The sequence below is a fragment of the Montipora capricornis genome, chromosome 9, assembly GCF_036669925.1.
Source record: "Montipora capricornis isolate CH-2021 chromosome 9, ASM3666992v2, whole genome shotgun sequence".
NCBI classification, from domain to species: domain Eukaryota; kingdom Metazoa; phylum Cnidaria; class Anthozoa; order Scleractinia; family Acroporidae; genus Montipora; species Montipora capricornis.
The window spans coordinates 40,457,926-40,477,925 of NC_090891.1; the positions used below are offsets into that span (position 1 = coordinate 40,457,926).

A 20,000-nucleotide genomic window follows, 5' to 3' on the forward strand; every position below is an offset into this window, starting at 1 on the left:
TGAACGGTCGTAAGATTTTAAAAGGAATATACAATAATTAAGTTGGGTAAAATCAGTGCCATGTAAAAAATCGCCAAAGCGTTTTCAGACTTTTCAGTGTGGAACATGTATCAAACTGTCTCACACATGAAAGTTGCTTCACTTGTAGAATTTTTATTTTGCAAGATACAGCCATGAATTACATGTCAAATTGAGCGTTTCATTGTGTATTTTGCAGACAACATATTTTCTTTCAAAATTAAATTAAATTGTTGACGACTCAATGGTTACAAAACGAAGAACAAACTGCTGTACTCGCGGGCCAAAATCCGAAATTGACAACAGCGGCGGATAAGAACATGTACGCTGGTTTAGTTTTGAGCTCGTTTACTCAATATAGAACACGATGATTCGAAAATAAATATCAAAGAACACTCAAAGCAAGTGTACACAATGCAATGCTCAGGGAAATGGGGAAAAAATGTGTTTTCACTCACCTCCCAACACAAGATCATCAATAGTCACGGATGTCACACAAGTTTGTGTAATGACATCACACGTCAAAACATGTGCTCTCATTGGTCCCTATTAAATCTCCAGGGAACCTTACATTATACACTTTTCACAGCACAATCAAGAATTTTTTCTGCCTGCTCTACTACTTCGCAGGGCATTAAGCTGGCCGCCTCGCAAGCCTCGCGTCTTTGCTCAGCTTGCTCGTTGGCAATTAACCTTAGGCCTAGGGTTAGCCAAATTAAGGGTTACGGTTACTTTTGAAAAGGAAAAACATTGACCTGCAACGAGTAACCTGTGGAATGTGACCTGTGTTTAGACCCGCCATAAATGGTTTGCACCGAGGGCTTGCTGGGATGGATCAAGGGTAATTACTCATAGCAGCTAAGCGCATGAGGTATAAAATGCCCTCGGTTTCTTGTTTTCCGTGCCACATTAGTGCATGGAAATTTATGCTTGCATACATTTACATACATGACTTAACGTGGGGCGGGGGGTAGGGGATTATTCAAAAAAATTAATAGCTGCTGAAAAATGTATTGTTGAGTCAGAAAAATTAATAGAAAGACTTGAAAAGAAGTATTAGAGTCTTAAAATGTATGTATGCTTAGAATATCAGTCCATTTTGCATGACAAAATTAACAGTGCGTGTTTGAAGAAATCAATCATCCCTCCCATGTTTCAAGCCCTTAAGTAGACTTGCCACAATTCCACCTCACGAGAATCCCAGGTGAAAATGTTTCGGCGAGTGAAGCATGATTTTTCAGACACGAATCTACATGAGACGAAGGACTTTTGAAAAGTCTAGCCCTAATAAGATGTGTCATTTTCTCTTCGATGTGCATGGGCGCAGCCGAATCATTGCATCTTGACTGCACTTGTCCATCTGTTCAAACTTTGTGATTGTAGTCGCTTTTTCGCAATCGTGCAAACAGGGACTCCTATTTTTGACAGATTTGCCTGTTATGGTTATAACTTAAGCTACATTAACTATCAGTTGACATACAGTAATAGTTATAGTGGTTTGCTAAATAGTACACTTCCTCTAATTGCAGACTTTCCTTATGTTATATCAATGTTAGCTGCCTTTGATTCTTTGCTCATGGATAAATAACATGCATATATTTTAACATTTGAACTTTACACAGTAGCAATATACTGTCTGCCTAATGGGAGGTGTAAAATTTTTGATTCTCATTGGAGAGATTTATTAGGTATGCAGGGATCCATTTGCAACATTTACTTCAATTGAAATAGATTCATTAATGAATTTGATATAACATTTTCAGAATATATATGCACAAACATCTGTTACTTATGAGATTTAAATGTGTTAACATTATTAAAATGTAAAGCAACAGTGGAAGCATTGTTCATTCATTATATGTTCGAAACCAAAATTCTAGACGTAAATGATGTTTATCTTTGTTCTTGCAAAGAATGTTCTGCTGTGTCATTTTATTCTATTTGTTTTTCCACCTCAAAGTCTTGTAACTATTGCACCTCTCAAACAGTTGATAGTATCATTGAGAATGGAAGAGCAAATTATCGGAAATGTTACTCCAGCAAAATATATTTTTATTTCTGATTTTCTAAAGAAATTACACATAGGCCGCTGGCCATGCAAAAGTTATTCATAGAGCAAGATGTCAGGGAAATTTATCTTGTAATGTGGTTCCCAGTAAACAACAGCTTAAAACTGGCATTTTGGGTAATAAGGAAACCTTTTGATGTGAATTTCTAGCTACTGCATTATTGTGTTTTCCAGTGGTATGCAAAGCAAAAGATGAGTTACCACGTTTGTATACAATGGTTCTGAACCAAAAAATGTAACAAAAGTATTTTCAAATGTACATTCTGTTATTGATCTCTTATTCAAAGTAAATTTAATTGCTTTGAAACGAAGTATGACGTTGCATTTCTTAGATGTTTATGTGAACTATCAAATATAGAAAGGAAAGAAATAATAAGAAATCATAAATCTACTTCAGAAAGTGCAGCAAACTGGGAGAAAGAGGAGATAAACGTACAGCCCAGTGGACCCAGAGAATAAATAAGAACTTCCTTCAAATTGTTTTGAAAAGTACAGGTCTATGGACCTATCGAAAAAAAACAGACTCTTTCAAATAAAGATGAGAAGTATAAGTCAATGAACTCTCACAATAAAGAGCGATTACTTCTCTCAAATAGATTCTTGTAACACCTATATACCTTGTTTTGTGGTGTACAATAAAGTTATTATTATTATTATTATTATTATTATTATTATTATTATTATTATTATTATTATTATTATTAAACTCTCAACAAAAGTACAAATAACCTGGAAACACATGAGTATAGGCTACTTAGAGCCTCTTGTTTCTGTGCTAATATTATACACAGTTCCGTTTGAAGTTGGAGGGATTTCTTTTAAGAATAATGAATCATTTTTAGATTCATTCTCATCCTGGATCTTCCTAGATAAGTCTGGAAGAGGAATGAGCTTTTCTCTTATCATGAAACTAGCATTAAGGGGGCTGCGGATTACATTTGAAAAAGGGGAGCTAGGTTTTGGTATGGATCATGGAAGCAGGGAAAAGGGGAGAGGTTTAGGGAAATACAACACTCCACGAAAAAAATATGGGGGCTATAGTCCCCCCGCCCCCATCCCAGTTCTTCCCTTTTGGCGGCCCCCAGAAGTTTACTTCGGTAGGTCAAAGGGCCTCTGAATGCAGGATAGTCCCAAAAAGGGAAGGAAGCCAACAACAGTATATGAAAATATTGCACACCTTGGTCCACATGGGATTAGTTTTACTGGCTTGTTTAAAATTTCTATTTCCATGGAATACTTCTGTACAAGTCTCTCCCTCATACTCCATTTATCACTTACAGCTTAAACAGTGTGTGTCAGGTTTTATTTGTGGACTTGGCATCATGTGTGGGTTGAATTTATTGGTTCTCTATTCTGCCCTATGAGGTTTTTCTCCGGGTACTACAGAAAGTAGATCTGGAAGCATAAATTTGGCCATTGGATCAGCACTCTGAGAGCCATTTTTTGTCACACTCTCATGGTGTTTTTGGGTATGAAGAATGCCACTCCAATGTTGCCAGAGATATTCTAGCTTTTATGATTTGTCTCCTCTTGGAACCACTGCTACCCTCCTTCAGTAAAAAAAAAAAAAAAACTAATAAAGTAAACACCCGCACATAACTACCTAGAATTTAACAACCTCCCTCAAATAAGAACTAGGCTAGCCTAAAAAAACTAAACTGATTCTTATTTTAGAAAACGACCTTGAAATTTCAGGCAACTGGAACAAATTGTACTTTAAACGCAAAACTTATTTTTTTTTTGCTTATGAAAGGTGTCAGCATCCTCATCAGAGGAAATCAGTCATACCTTATCATAGAGTAGATATCTAGTGTGGAAATAAGAACCAACTGAAGAACCTAGATAGCCTAGAGCGGTTTTCAAATGAGTGTCGTAAAACCAAAACCAAAGTAATTACTTTGGCCAATCAAAAAGGACGGAGACAATCCGGTAAACCAATCAAAACTCGAAGTAATTACACGTAGCCGACACAAAGCGCGGGAAAATGTGCACACGCAAGCCATGATTGGTTTTGGTTTCACTTGTGATTGGTTGAAAAAGTGGCGCGAGATCGTTGAACCAATCACTGAGTGAAGTAATTATAAACCAAAGCAATTCGCTAATTTCTTTCGACACTCTATTGAAAACCACTCTAAAACTACTGTAAATGCTATTTTTGTAAGAACCTATTTCGCCTAACTTGGAAAAATCTAGGTTCTTATATGCAGGTGTTTACTGTATTTCAAATGGAGAACATCATTTTTCTTTAGTTTGATAGGACGTTTTACACGTGAGCATCACTTACTTTTTACTTCGCCTTTAACCAAGGGTGGAGTCTCAACTAGCCTATTGGAAGACTTCATCATATTGGTCTCTACATTCTTATCTCGTATTCGCAAACATCTTCGCCGTTTTGGGTTAAAAATAACGTTTGTATTCCGACAGGGACACATCTCATTCTTAAAGAACTGCAAACTTTGTTTCAGATATGAAGTCATGACCGTCTTGAAGACGCCATCCTGGTGGGTAAGCAAGAGAGATGGGAATAGAACCTATTCACTAGCGTGATCTGTGACTATTGTTTTTAACTCTACACAAAAGAAAATGTGGGACAACAATATGGCGGCCTCAACGTCTCGTGCATAGATAGGCTCTATTGCATCATTTTAAAGCCAGCTTCGAGGTAGGGATTCTAATATCTGATGGCAAAAACTGCATAAAAGTCCTTTTCCACGATAAAAATTAGAATTAAGGTCCTTGGAAAATGTTATTATTGTTTCAGTTTCCCAGTGGTCTGAAACAATAACATTTTCCAAATAAATAAATATTTATTTATTTATTTGGAAAATGTTATTGTTTCAGACCACTGGGAAAGTTTGATGTATTTATGTTCGGCAGAAATCCTCTGGCCTTGGGGAAGTTTGACATATTCGTCATTGTTCTTTCCAAGACATTTTTACCGAGTCAGCGGGAATGAAACGGAGTCCAATGAAAAAAAAAAAAGCTACCGCGAGACATATGTCCAAAAAAACCAGGATACCGATAATCCTTTACTATTCAAGAGAAACGAAAAGGACTAAAATAAAGAACTGAGATAGGACTGCTTTTCTCCTTTAGGTAATGGGTTTAGGGATTAAAAATATGACCAAATTGTCAGTAGGATAAATGTCAGCAGGATCGTACAAGTGATATTTGATCAATGTAATCTTGAGATGGTGGGCCGTCACTTTTTCAGACGTTTCTTTCCCGTTCAGATGCTAAAAGCTCCCCGCGCGTTTTGTCAACCCAACTACACCAACATAGACGAGGAGGGTGTTGTACAGCAGATGAGATCTATTTCCTTCTCGTAGAGAGACGACGTCGTGCTTAAGTTTTACGATCAGCTTGATAGTCTAAAGGCTCTCTGCTTTATTTAATTAAATATCAGTTCTTGGCTGTGATGGTGCTCTTTCCCGCAACGGTCCATTTGCTGACAGCCAAATTTCCTTTCACTCGGTGACAAATCAAGCATTCCCTATGTAAAAGCCCTCAATGTCGATATCATGTTTTCGAGGCACACAAACACCTTCTCCGCTAGTGTCCCTAAATTCCTGTACCACATTCTTGTCGTTGCGATAGTCTGGCCTAATTACAACTGCGTCGGTGGAACTCATTGAAGGGTCTTCGTCGAAATAATTGAACGGCCGAAGAAAAAACCGAGCGCTGTTTGCGGCCGAAGCAGAATTCGGTACATCTTCGGCAGTCGGGATTTGAATGGAGCCGATGGAGACCCAAGCTACTAGATCTTTTTTGTCTAATGGTTCGTTTTGTCCCGTGAAGAAATCGCGAAAGTCGACAATCGGTTGATTGGGGCTGTTCTGGTTGTAAAGTGAACTGCTCTTAGTCTCAGAAGCGCGATACCTAGTGACCACTAGTGGGTACCTTGACCAAGGCGCCATGGTTGTCACGTAGTCCTCCAGTAACACTTGCTTCACCGCCGACTGTGGTTCAATAAGGTATCCTCTTTCCGAACCGAACTTGTTTTCATTATCACTGTAAATGTTATAAAAGGTGGGCAGGTCAAAGTTGATCTTAAGAAACTTTGCGTCTTCTTCAAAGCGCTTTATATTTTTGCGAAAAACTTTCAACTTTCTGTCCCCTGAAGACGAGGATTCTTTTTTGGTAGTGATCTCAATGGTCTGAAACGAATTCAGTTTGCTGTGGACGTCCAGATCAACTTTGTAATGAAATATGTGGTCGTGCAGACCTCCCACCAATTCACTGTGAACTTTGTCCCCAAAACTGTCGGCCGATGGGGCCTGGAACTCATAGTTGTCAGAAAGCAGGTACCCAACAGGCGTTGCTTTGACCTCAATCACACCATTCTGATAGAACATAAAGTCAAAAATGCTGTCATAGTTTTCGACTGTGGTGATGGTCCGAAGCACGAGCAAGTGGTCTGCTAGGCCTCCGTAGAACTTGTATCCGTCTTTGCCGTCGGTTTCAAAATGGCGTCTCAATGGGATCCCGCTGTCCAGCTCAAAAACACAAACTGCATTTTTTATGGTCTTTGGATTGTCGGAATCAACGAAATGCACGGCGTCAAGGAATTTGGCCGTCTCTGGGCAGTCCACCCCACCAATCAGTTCCAGGGCACGAGCCCCCATCGCCCAGCCGCCATAAACAAAGTTTACCGTGCTGAAATATGGAGAATACCCAGAGTAAAACGATATGGCCTCTTGTAGACTGAGCTCATAGATGATTCTCTTGTTGTTGAAGCGAATGTCAAAGAGCTGTGGACCCGAGACAGAGTCCATACGAAAATCAAAACTCCAGCTCATGTACTTGACATGATGACCGCTGATGCTGAATCTTTTCCCATCGGGCTCAAACAATCTTGGTGCGCGCATGGGCTTTTGGGACTGGGGGATTCCACGGCGTCCAAATGATGAAAACAAAGGTGTGTCTCCGTCGTATTTCACTTGAGGCGCGGGAATAAATGACCTGGGAAGATCGTCATCGTACTTAGCCATAAGGATTTCTACCGTATCAAATTGCTGACCGTGATAATAAACTTTTTCAAGCTTCCATTTTGACTCGTTAGCGCCCGCGAAGTCGATGTAAAGTTGAAAATCGACGGGATTCAGGTGGCTTCCTTCAACATCTCTAGTAAAGCGAAGCCAGGTTTTACGGTCGTACCGTTGCCTTCCAAACGGAGTCTGCGGTTTGAATTTCAGTGCCTTATCTGTGCAGTTAGCATAACAGTATCCGTCGTAACTTTCGTTTAAGAGGCGAAAAGCCTTTGCAGTCGCTTCCAACACTATTTTATTAATCGCTTTCTCCTGCACCAAATCATAAGGGCGCACATTAAAATCCAGCGTAACTCCATGCTTTTCGTATGTCAGTCCTCTAGTTGAATTCATCCCACTTACGACGTATTCTTGTAGGACGGGAGGGTCGGTTGAACCCTGAAAAATGACGACAAGAGCCCTTCTAGCCGGCTTTGCTTTATTGTCATCAAGATACTCGAGCACTTTTTCTTTATCAGGAAGCAGCAGCTGAATCATGTAGATGTAGTTGTCTTTCACGGTGGCGTTGTCAATTCTCTTGAGGTCGAGAGCGGATTGATTTTGCATAAAATCCCGGACGGCGAGGAGCTCATCGCTGGAGAGGTCAGCAAAAATGGCTTGTGACTTTGGAAGGTCTCGCTGCTCGTCTGGAATTCCTGCCGGACAATTGTTCTGTTCTAGCTTGTCCTTTTCTTTATAGCGGGCAAAATCCACTGCTACCACAACAAGCGCGATGGTTAATCCGACGCAAAGGAGAACTAGCACAGTGACAGCGACTTTCCATTTTAGAGGCACCACGTCTGTTTTGCCAGCCATACTGGTCGAAAATTTACCGACGCGTTCGGCGTGTGACGACGGCTAGCTGATTTGGTTACACCGGTTGATAATAACGCTATGTAGCAACGCGCTGGGGGTAGTATGAGAACTTTAACTTCTCCCTACCCACAATATTACCAGATTATGTACTCGATTGAATTCAATTGCACGTTGATTTCCCAACGCGAACCACTACCATAAATATTCAAAACATTGTTAGCTGTCACTTTAAAAGAAACAGCTGTCACCTCTTTCAACATACTGAGCGATATCTTATCGATTCAGTAAGGGCATGACCTGAAAATTTTCAGAAGTAACTTTTTTGATAAACGATTTGAGTTGTCTGGTATAAATACCGATGAACGTACGAGAAATTGGCACGGTAAAAACCCGAGTCCACAATTACCCGGTTGCTTGGTTGTCTTGGATAAGACAAACAAGAATAAAGCACACATTGCTGTATGCAAATACAGTGTATGTTTTGGCGTCTGTTCGATTTCCCAAAAACCGTGAAAGATAACTTGCGTAGTGAAGTTGAAGTTTTAAACCTTTGCAAAAACCGTGGACGATTAGTCTTGCACAGCGTTGGATCAGAGAAGATGGTGATCAGTCAAAATTGATTTTAAAATATTTATGAAAGGCAAGTAGACTATTATTGCACGACTGATAAAACAACGCGAATACAAAAATACATTTTCGCGTTGTTTTATCAGTCGTGCAACAGTCTACTTGATTTTCACAAAGAACTTGCTTAGTTTAATTTTTTTCGAGGCGACTCGTGTTTTACAAAGGGTAGAAATAAAATAACCGAACTTATATGCAGTGTTTGCTGCGTGTTTTACAAATAAAGAAGTCGAATCTTTGATTGTCGATACCTGTGGGCATGGGATTGGATGGAATATTATAAATTATTCATGTTTTATTGCCGGTGTAGGTGTTACAAAAGACTTTAATTACTGCCATCAGAAATAAATCACGTCAACATTGTAAGAAGATTTATGTCCCATTTGTAAAGTTTTGTTTTGTACTTTAGGTTGTTATGGCAACTAAGCTTGGCTTCATTTAAATCTTCGCGTGGGTTTCCAAACAGAATGTTACGGAAAATCTTGGAAAACATGCAATCATCATACTGGAATTTCACTACTGGCCGAATATAAAAATTACGTCGTTTCTTTATGAAATGACACCAAAAAGAATTAAACCACTGAGGCCGAGCAAAATTATCTCCAGGCCTTCATTTCAGTGTTATCGAAAAGCGATTATTCTTATAAGGGTATCCAAAGGTATTTGCCAAATAAAGCGGTTTCAAAAATTCCGCTACAGATTTTACTTAATGATGCGTCCTTGCTCGAATTTGTTAGCCGCTAGTCAAAAGAAGCACTATACAAATTCTGTACAAATACTTGTTCGAATTTTTTGCCGAGAACTGTAGACCATGTAAACTTTTAGGACTAGAAACTCATTTGTCGGACTCATGAAGAGCTTGTTTGTATTTATTGTTTCCTAAAATAGTAGGTGGACCTAGGTGACCTTTTCCATGCAAAATAGGAACATATTTAGCTTTACGAAAATCAAAGGGTTTAATTTCGACTCCAGATTGAAAGTCCAGCTAATAATTCATTCCGGCAGAAAATCGTGAGGATTTTCTCCGCTACTGTAGCTCCAAGTTGCCCATTTTGCCTCAGGCCGGAATTTTGATCCAAAAAAATATTTGAGAACCCGGGAAAATCATTCATTTGTCATCTCCAAACGAAGTATGTTATTCAAATCATCGTTATTACTTAGACGTTTTAACCGGCTTTCTTTCTTGTTTTTTCATGTTCTGAATTCCAGATATGCTTTTCGAAAAACATGAACAGCCGAAAAACAAAGTCAACTCATTTCCCAATATTTATAGATGCTACTGTGGTTTTGCTAAGTTTTATACCTCACTTTGTGATTACGTAAGGGCTATCGACATGGTGGAAAGAATATGATAGCTACAGGAAGTTCCTAGAAGACGGATCACCTTAGCAATTGAATCTTTCGACTAACTGAGCAACGTGCAAACTAGCGAACTTACTAGATACGTGTTCAAAGAGAATGAAAACAAACATCACAGGGAAAGGGCGTTCAAATACTTCCTTCCACAAATTGGGCATAGCTAAAAATTTCCTTATGTGACCAAGCGAAAAATCGTGCCAGGATGTTTCTTCTCTATGTAAACTGCCCCTAACCGCAGCTAAGAAACGGATCACAAGAATTCTCTGAGTTGTTATACATTTTTATTTTGATATCATTACAACGTGGGCCGGTAATTTGGACAGTTGTCACAGATTATACGGATCATTAGAATATCCTACATTCCATTGGAATTGACATTCATGTAACCTTTCAAACTGATCGCATGGCCGTTTTGTTCATACTTAGTTCTTTGAGGCAACGAAAAAAGCAGGTTAGTCAACTTGAAATTAAGATAGCCGTCGTTTCTTGTCCTGCGAGTTCAAGCAAAGGCAAACTTTGTATCCATTCCAGCAAAGTCATTTTTTTGCGATCTCAGATTACTTATTCTGGATTGTTCAGTATTTGTTAGAATATTATTTCTATCATTCTATGCAAACATCTCCACCTTTTGAAGATATTCTTGGTTTGCATCCACTTGACACGACGGCCATTTTGGATGGTAATACAATACAATTTATTTTCGAAGAATTTGCATAATAATAAAGTTTAGTTCCCAGGGGAGAGACAGGTTATTTTTCTTGCCATCCAACATGGTCGCTGTGACGTCAAATGCAAACCATCAATGCTCTTCCATTTTAACTGGCCTTGACAAAGGCAAACAAACTTAAGGCTATGTTCACGTGGTTCACAGTGGAAGAGATTAGTCAATTCTCATTTCACGGATCACGTCTCACGGCCGTTGTCGAACTGATCACGTTTCACGATAATATTTTGTTTTACTCAATTTATGGGCATCCTCATTTAAGACAGCTGCTTGAAGTTGACATTAGATTTTATAGGGTATTTATCAACCTCGTTCCCAGGGTCTCTCTTCTCTGCAGAAAATGGAGACAGAGAAGAGAGACCCTGGGGACGAGGTTTGGTATTCATATCTAGCATCGAAACCTTGTACATAATTATGCCGGTTTGTCCGTTTTTTTTAAAATTAATTATGAGAGATTTAAAAAAACATATTAAGAAACGACGACCTTTACGGCAACGATAACGACAACGCTACAAAACAAGAATATCATTGGTTAAAAGAGGAAAAAGAATCGTGCTGCACGTGAGTTTATGCAAAATTTGTGGGGAACACAAAATCGTTGCGGGTTATACGAAAGTCGTTCATTATTGGGGCCACGCACGCACATTACATTTGGTCTCCATGGACACAGCAACGTATTAACATGTCGAAAACAAGATGGCAGCCGAATTTTGTAAGTTAACAAAGTCTTATGGGTCGAATCTTTCCCATAATACACTGCACTTTCTTACGTTGTTGGGGGTTGTTGCGTCAGTTTGCACAGAACTGCCAACATCATCCCACAGCTGCCAACCAACAACTCCGGGAGTTGTTGCGTCCGTTTGCACGAGCTTTAGGATAATTACCCACATTGTGCTGGCAGCCCCAGTCAAAACGTGCCGGCAGGCGGCTATTTTGCCACCTACAAAAGTTCATTGATAATAAATTAATGTGAGGTCTCCACTAGACCAAAATAAATTGTAAGCAATTAACATATATTAACATTTCTTATGGTGAATCGAGCCCAAAATTCGAGAAAATGTTTGACACGAACGCTGAACGGCGGGGCTCAGTACTGGGGCCTAGGAAAGCCTTGAACATGACGTGGCATAATGAGCCACATGAACGATCAGCGGTCAAAGCGCAGTTACAAACAAGATGGCCTCTAAACAAGTCCACTGATTCTTCGAAAATTTCTAAATTCTTTTGTAAGATCTTAGTTATGTGGACTTGGAAACCTATAGTTTTGCGTTTATACTTAACAATTAGTTCATGCGTCAGCGTGCGTATGACGAGATATTGAGCACGCAGGAAGTTTGGAGAGCACGAAAGAGGCGCAAGAGTTGCACGGGGCGCAGCCGAGTGCAACTCTAGCCTTCCCAGGTGCTCAATATCTCGACATACGCACAGCTGACGCATGACCTAATTGTTTTATTACATTATCAACGAGCTGTTAGTTTGCTGACGTCATTAGCGTGCTCAATAAGAATATGAAGCACGCTCGAGCTATTGAATTTGATTACGTGAAAATTCTAGCAATATTATAAATTACTATTAATTACTATTAATATTGCAAAACTCTTAAAGAAAAAAGAAACCTTTTAAAAACTGCTATCACTTAATTAACCGGCAGACAAAAAGTTGTTACGAACCGCCTCTCTGAAATGTTTACATGACCCGACAGAACTGTGTTTGCTATGTTTACTGTTTCTTTGCCCGGTTATAGTGGAATTATTTACCTTTGAATGTGTTAATCGACCAGTTTGTTAGTTGTTTTGTTCTTGCTGCGTGCTTTTCTTCTAAGATGGTCTGCATCTCGGACTCACTCAAGGTTGCGAAACGATTAGGTGTCACTTGTCCGCCTGTATCCTTTTTATTTTCTCCCTTTTTGGGGTTTTGAAAATTCTAGCCCCGGAGAAAAATTAGGAAGCTCTTCCTCGTCAACCGGTTGGCTTGTAGCCATTTTAAGCTAAGGTTTCCTCTTTTTCCAACGCGTATAAAAAGTCACTCGTGTTAAAAAAATATTTTCTCGAGGTGTTAGTTTGCTGACGTCATTAGCGTGCTCAATAAGCATATGAAGCACGCTATCGCTATTGAATTTATGTTATAAAATGTATTTCTAAGAATTTGAAGAGTTTGATGAAACATAATTGTCGATTTCATAAGGACTTTCCCAATAAGGCTACTGTTGGAAGCTAAATAGCATTTTAGGAAAAAAAAGGTCTTGAGTAGTGTTATCTGTAAGCTGAAAAAAATGGGCTGAGTTTACCCCCTGCGCCAGATACAACCATTTGAAGCCGAATTTTCAAAAGACTTCGTGCGCGCATGCACCTGACCCCGCTATAGCGCTACAGGGCAAGGGCCAGGTGTCCACTACTCAAAACCATTTTGACTGGGCTGTGTACGACGTGAGATGGAATAATCGCGAAAGGCGTAGGATTGTGTGAAGTTATTTTTTGAGGTGAGGTGATCTTAAAGTCCTTATTTGTATGGAATGGGGCCTTTGGTTTCTAGTTTTAATTCCCTTTTTCTAAGGTCTTTCTTTTGAATTATTAAAAACAGCGTGCTCGTCCTGGTGAAGTGTATGTTCTACTTGATATAATATACCCTTTTACACCTGTTATAACTGTAATTTACCTGTTCCCTATTTTAGCTTTTGTTAAGTAATGAATGTTCCCTATACAGCATACTTATTATAATGTCTATGCCTGACTTAACGTTCTCAGTGAGAAGAAAAAAGGACTCTCAACTTGAATTAATTATTGGGATGAAAGTTTGAAAACGCTGTAGGTACACCCTTTGGACCCTTTGAATTATTAAAAACAGCGTTGTTTCGTCCTCGCCAAGTGTATATTACACGTGATGTAATAAACCTTTTACACCTGTCAATTTTTAGCTTTTGGTATTTAATGAATATTCCCTATACAGCATGCGTCACTAACCTTAACTTAACGTAGCGTTTTTCGTGTCGCAATGAAAACTTTCATTCACAAAAAAAAAAAAACCTTAACTTAACGTTCTCACTGAGAGGAAAAAACCCTCCGTTGTTTTGGACAAAAATTTATTGCTATTGAATTGTATGAAATCTAACTGGGCTACTCCTTATACGTAAGAGTGCTCCTTCTCGTTTCTATGAATCAGTGAGGTAGTTTTAACAACAGGGATGAAACGTTAAAGCGACAAAACACTTCCAATACTGAAGAAAAACAAACGTATTACAAGTGGTTCACCTGCGGTACACATTTTGTTCATCTCTTTCCTATCCTCTTCATTAAAAACAACACCGACTTGAAATTACCGAATTTCAAGATTTTGGCGACAACTTAATTGGTGTCGTGGGGGAATTAATCTTTGGTTATTTTTTCTCATTAGCAAGGGGCGGTCTTTTTGTCTATCCAGTCAGCCGAGAATAAAGTACTGATTATTGAAAGTTTATTGAATAATGATGTATCTCTGAAAATTTGAACGCGATATACCATGCAGATAATCTCTGAGCAATGATGTTCTGAAAATTCGAAATTTTACAACTAATGTATGAGATTATTAGGGCCTTTGAGGCACCCACGAATTCATCAATTTTTAATTAATGGCTAATAACTGGGTCGATATCAAAGCTAAAAGGCTTTAAACTGAAGATTTAGCCGCCAAATTTGACTAGTTCTTTTACCTTTTGAAGTCAATTTGATGCAGCCTGCTGTGAGCAAACGAAAAATGTAAAAACTGATTGACGTGAGCAAAGATTAACTTTTACAACAGTCATATTTACCAAGTGCGTCCCTATACCAATCCAGTCGTATGTTACTTCACTAACACTGCACAACGCAAATAAGATGACATAAAGAAATCTGAAAATTGTTACGTATACTGTCTTTCAAATCTTCCATACTATGCCGTTGCCATAGCTCCACCGGCGCTGACATTCAAAGTCTAATTAGCGTCTAAGATTTACGACGCGGTCGTCATCCAGAACACCACAAAACAACATTATCATTGGTCAAAAGAGGAAAACTAATCGTGCTGCACCAGTCATGCGCATTTTAACACATATTTTTGCGGTACTCTTCACAACAACAACAACAGCAACATGAAATCACCAAGTTTGAGGTTTTGACGGCAACGCGGTACAATCAATAGATTTTTAGGATACTTCGCCCATATTGTACGACGCGAACTAGATGGAGTAATTGAGGTGACGATTTCGTCGACGTCGAAGTCGAAAAGTCCCTCATGAATTATAGTTAAATTATGAACCACACTTCAAGACCTTAATTAACGCTTTCTTTAACTTTCTCACTCGCATTGCGTATATAAAAGGCCCCAGTACGCTGTCCAAGAATATCAAGTAAATTCCTGCTAATCTTAATATTCTCGGCGCGAAAACACCAAATGATTCCATGCTGTCCAAGAAAAAACTTGGCAGCCAACAAACGCAGAACACAAGCACAATAAGGGAAGTGGTCCTCGTGATATGAATTTCGTCCCCGCGTAGTTCTCTTGTATGAGGCTCTCTTGCTTGCGGCTCTTTGTTTTTCCTTTTGAAAAGGATAGTAACAATGTCTTTCTCGTTGGGATTTACACTTGCGGTTGTCGCAACAACATCGTCCTGTTTTTCTTGAAGGTTATTCGAGTGTTGTCGTTGGAGTCTCCTTGAGATCTGATTGCCTTCATAATCATTTCCGATCGCGTGCTGTTTTGGAGATGGGGAAGTGTTATCTTTATTTTCACGATTGCACGTTTCATCAATTTTATGCCATTCCTCCTTTGGTGCTGAATTTCTGGCATAAATTAAGTTGGCAGTTATCTTTCTTCGATGGGCTTTCACTGTCTGGACAATTCTAACGTGACAAAACACAACCGTAGTAATGTCTACGAGCATAAACGCGTCAGCCGTTATTTTGAACGACGAACCAGAAGTGTCCGTGTGACACATTGCTGTCTGAGCGTTGAAACTGAAATGTCCCCAACCAATGAGCGGTGCACTTGAAAGAATGGCGCAGCAAATCCAGATTCCACAGATGATTTGCAGTACAAATTTCACGTTAAATATCCTTTTGTATTTGCTTAGAAAGCGAATAAGAACGTAGCGATTCAAGCTTATGGCAGTGATTGTAAAAAGAGTTATGGCAAATAGGAGATTGCTTTGGTATCCATAGATCTTGCAGAATGTTTCGCTAAACAGCCATTTCCCTTTAGCGAGAGTCGCTACGAAGATCGGTAAAACAGTCACCGCAAGAAGAAAATTTCCCACGGATAAATTCAACACGAACAAGTTGGGGATGGTGCGTAGATCTCTCCTCCTATAAAGGACGAACAACATTAAAAAGTTTTCGAGAGCAGCCACAATGAGAATCAACGAAGCGAAGGATACTTCGAAAATAGTCTGTGCTATCGATCTGTCCTCTAACGCGGGTGGAAAACTGTCCTTCATCATTATTCATCCGTCGCAGTGAAAGTTTGTCAGTCGTTTTTATCGTTTCACATCGCGATACCAGTTCAGCACGAGGCGAGTTTGGTCCTTTTCCCACTAGTAAAAGGGACTCTCAACTTGAGTTAATTATTGGGATGAAAGTTTCTTGAATTAATTATTGGGATGAAAGTTTGAAAACGCTATAATGACACCCTTTAGACGCCGTAATTAAAATCAGTTGTTTTGCAGCTGCAGCTGAATGGTCATGAGCTTTCACGCTTTGTTCATGGTAAACACGAATGTTAAAGGGGCTCTGTCACGAGAATTGGTATCTCTTTAGAACGTTCAAAGTATCTGTAAACCGTGAAAACCCAAAAATAATAATGCAGTTTGGATACCCCTGACTAAGATACTCAATTCTTGCACTTTTTACTGTCTTTCGTCGTTGCGGATGGCAAAAGGGATAAAAGTGAATTTAATTTTTAATAACTTTGGCAAGTTAGTTTTTTAATTTGTCGCCGCCTTTTTCCAGAGTTGTACTAAAACTGACTCTTCCTGCAGAGCAAGATTTGTTATCTTTCTCCAAGCTTCCAAGAAATGTGGGACACGTCGGTGGGAAGCATATTGGATGCCTTTCGCTTTGTACTCTCAAACTCAGAAAATATTCATGACTTAAAAAGACCCCTTGAATGTAAATTGACAACTTGCCCGACAGGTGATAATGAATATTCTAAATTCTAGAACGTTGCAGAGCAAGTTTCTTCGCTAGACAGGTTTAGGATTGGTTTTCGTAAACGATTTGAACCTAGACGTCCTTCTTTAGATAAGTAGAGTGCGCCTATCCGTTTCTGCTTTTTTTTTTTTTTTCAAATCTGTGCCATAATTTCACTGTAATTTAGATTCAGTGTCACTCTAGCTTATTTGGTACGACATTCCGCCAACTCGGAAGAAGCTGGGATACACCATGCACGAAAAATATATATATTTATACTAAGCCTTTTCAGTATACCAGAAAATGTTATTCCTTATAAATAGGTGCATTTTCTATGCTCTCCAAAAGTATATTTGTTTATAAACGAGCAAAGCTCCGTTCTGTGATCGTAACCATGGGTGCAATTTTCTTGCTCAACTGGTACTGACGTTTTCAAACTAAGAAAACAGAAATTAATTGGAACGGACTTGCATACAATTAAATCAATAACCTTAAACATGAACCTAATTTATTTTTTGAAAACAAAGGCCTTATGTTGACATTAGCTTTACAATAAATTGCACCTGCATGGGGCATTACTAAACACGAAAACAGCGAAACGAAACACTAAAACACCATGTATGACCACACAATACGTCGAATACTAACCGACAAAAGTTGGATTTGAGATTAAATATCGTTGTTGGCCTAATTAGGCCTAAAACTTTATTGGTCCTTATTCATTGAGATTAAGATTAGGATTCAGATTAAAACTTCGATTAGGAGCCATAACGTTTTACGCCGAATTAGGCCTAAAAAGTTATTGAATCTCAAATCCAACCTTTGTCGGTTAGTATTCAATGTATGGTGGCGTCATACATGGTGTTTTGGTGCTTCGTTTCGCTGTTTAATTAGTAATTTCCGCCTGTCAGCATGGTGCACGTGAAATGTTTCGAAGTTGATCACCGTCATATTCCTTTATAAACAAAATCATACAGATCTCCATCGCATGAATAGGCCATTTTCGAGTTCATGTCTGCCTCCTCTTCAAAGCGAATCTAAGTGCGAAGTTTTTGTTATGAAAATTAGTTTTCATTCATATGTAAAGTAGAACTAATTACCATCACCATAACTTCGCACTTGGACTCGCTTTGAAGAGGAGGCAGACATGAACTCGGAAATGGCCTATTCATTTTATACTTCTAGCTCTCGTAAACCAAATATTCAAACATTATTGATATTTCCTTGGCTTATTAAGGCCGGGGCTATGTCACGGAATTTAGCCAAATTCAGCGACAGCAAACTGGCGACCACATGAAGCGAGACGTAAAAATAACGACTTAAAACATTGGAAGGAAGTTTTGAATAAACGAGCAAATACAAAAGGAGGCATGGTCAAAAAGCTGTTCGGCCTTAAGCCTGGTTCACACGTATCACGCAAATGCAATCGCAAATGAAAATGGAAACGAAAGGAAATACACGTGTCAAGAAAAAATGAGGGGACAGAGAGGGGACTCAGGGCGTTGGCCGGGATATGTCATGTCCACGAAAGTTATTTTTAGACGAGCGGAAGTCTTTGTTCTCGCGGAAGTCTGTCTTCGGAGACGTCCGCGTGCAGTCTTGCCTCGCTCACAGGTTCTTAGTGAAAAGAGAAAATGGCGGCGCACGTGGAAGGCTGATGAATATTTATTTTCTTTCAAACATCAGACCGAGGTTGGCCGGCATGCGGACGTCTCGGAAGACACCTCCGCTAGAACAAAGACTTTCGCTCGTCTATTGTCTAAAAATAACTTTCGTGGACATGACATATCCCAACTTCTGGACCGGGAGCCTCCCTCTCTGGCCCCTCGTTTTCTCTTGACGCGTGAACTACCCCGACGCAAATGCAAACGCATAAAGCAAGCGCAAAAGCAAGAAATGGAAAATTTATCATTTTCTCTTGCATTTGCATGTTGCGTCGTACTATGTTTGTAAATTAAATTGTATATATTTTACACGTTGAATTTAAATTCCGGTTAATTTTAATTTCAACCTAGCTTGATTTTTTCAACCTAGGTTATTATGAACGGTCTAACAAGGGTTTTCCCTTTTTTGGGGGATGTAATAAAAAAAAATTGGACCCTGGATTTTTAGGGGGGATAAAAAAAGTAAATAATAAAAAAAGACACATTGACTAAGAAACGGTCCAGATAAGAACGATAGCAACAACGGCAACGAACATGTTGGAATTCAATTGGTATGCAAAAAGGTGATAACTTTTCTATTGTCTGTACTTACTTCTGATTGGCTTAAACAGCAAAAGTTAACAAAACTTCATAAAAGCAGTATTATATTCATCCTTACTTTCCAACCATCTTCCATCTTTCATCTGGTCTCAGTTTAAATGAATTCCACAGAAATCGTATATGGGGAACATGTAAAATTGTAAACGTTTCTTGGCTTTTGTTTTCAACATTTGTGATTGGTCAAAATCTTTTAACACAAAAAAACACCCTTTCAAAGTGGGCTGTAAATGAATTTTATGGCGTTAACGGCTTTCCTGTAGGTTTATGCATTCTCTGTGTAAAAATGATAACATTCCTATGTGGGGAACGACCCGTTGCCGCATAACAAAGGAAATTGCTATCCACCTTACACGGATCATTACTTAAATTCCTCTTCCATCTTTCCCTTGCCTTCCGTTCTTCTTCCACATACCGCCTCTCCCTTTCTTTCCCTTCTTCTTTACTGTTCTTCATTACTACTATTTCCAAGCCCTCACGATAACTACCATTTCGCACATGCGTAAATGACGTAAAGTGAGACTTCAGCTCATCCACAGTTATATGGCCGCCGATGGAACTTTATGAAGAAGTTAAAGGGTGGCTAAATTTATCTGAAGAAGAGTGAAAATGCTCTGAGTCTCCAGTGCAACAAAAGCAAAAATTGTTTGCAAGAGGTAGGCTCTTGATTCTGAAGGACAGATCGTCAAATATTCTTGGGTTTCACCCACGGGATCAACAGCCATGTTTTTCAACGAAAACACAAGAGAACGTTTGCATAACAATAGAGTTCAATTCCCGGAGGATTAAGGGTCGGGACACCAACATGGCCGCCGTTTCTTTGTTTGGGGACACCAACATCGCTATCCAAAATACACCAAGAACGAGGCATCATTTCTAGTCGTGATAACAAACCGATTTTCTTTCTCATGCAAACAGATCTAATTGATTTTCGTAAAATAACCTGTAACTGTTCTAAATGAGCAT

General features: G+C 39.2%; 2 protein-coding genes and 1 long non-coding RNA gene across 6 annotated transcripts in view; 1 reads left to right on the forward strand and 2 right to left on the reverse strand.

Annotated features, from left to right (window-relative positions):
- Positions 1 to 2,092: 2,092 nt before the first annotated feature.
- The window catches only part of LOC138015051 (uncharacterized), a 94,086-nt gene continuing 76,178 nt past the window's right edge, over positions 2,093 to 20,000 (forward strand). For all 4 annotated transcript variants that reach the window (XR_011125475.1, XR_011125473.1, XR_011125474.1 and 1 more), the window contains exon 1: positions 2,093 to 4,748. This is a non-coding gene — a long non-coding RNA (uncharacterized lncRNA). The remainder of the gene's footprint in view (positions 4,749 to 20,000) is intronic.
- LOC138015045 (diamine oxidase [copper-containing]-like) lies at positions 3,271 to 8,700 on the reverse strand. The gene has a single exon (XM_068861945.1). It carries the CDS (start codon positions 7,927 to 7,929, stop codon positions 5,569 to 5,571), a length of 2,361 nt encoding a protein of 786 aa, XP_068718046.1. The 5' UTR covers positions 7,930 to 8,700; the 3' UTR covers positions 3,271 to 5,568.
- On the reverse strand, positions 12,708 to 17,157 carry LOC138016558 (tyramine receptor Ser-2-like). Its single transcript, XM_068863731.1, has one exon. It carries the CDS (start codon positions 16,083 to 16,085, stop codon positions 14,898 to 14,900), a length of 1,188 nt encoding a protein of 395 aa, XP_068719832.1. The 5' UTR covers positions 16,086 to 17,157; the 3' UTR covers positions 12,708 to 14,897.

Coding starts and splice junctions, on each gene's coding strand:
- LOC138015045 (XM_068861945.1), bottom strand. CDS start 7,929: ATGGCTGGCAAAACAGACGTGGTGCCTCTAAAATGGAAAGTCGCTGTC.
- LOC138016558 (XM_068863731.1), bottom strand. CDS start 16,085: ATGATGAAGGACAGTTTTCCACCCGCGTTAGAGGACAGATCGATAGCA.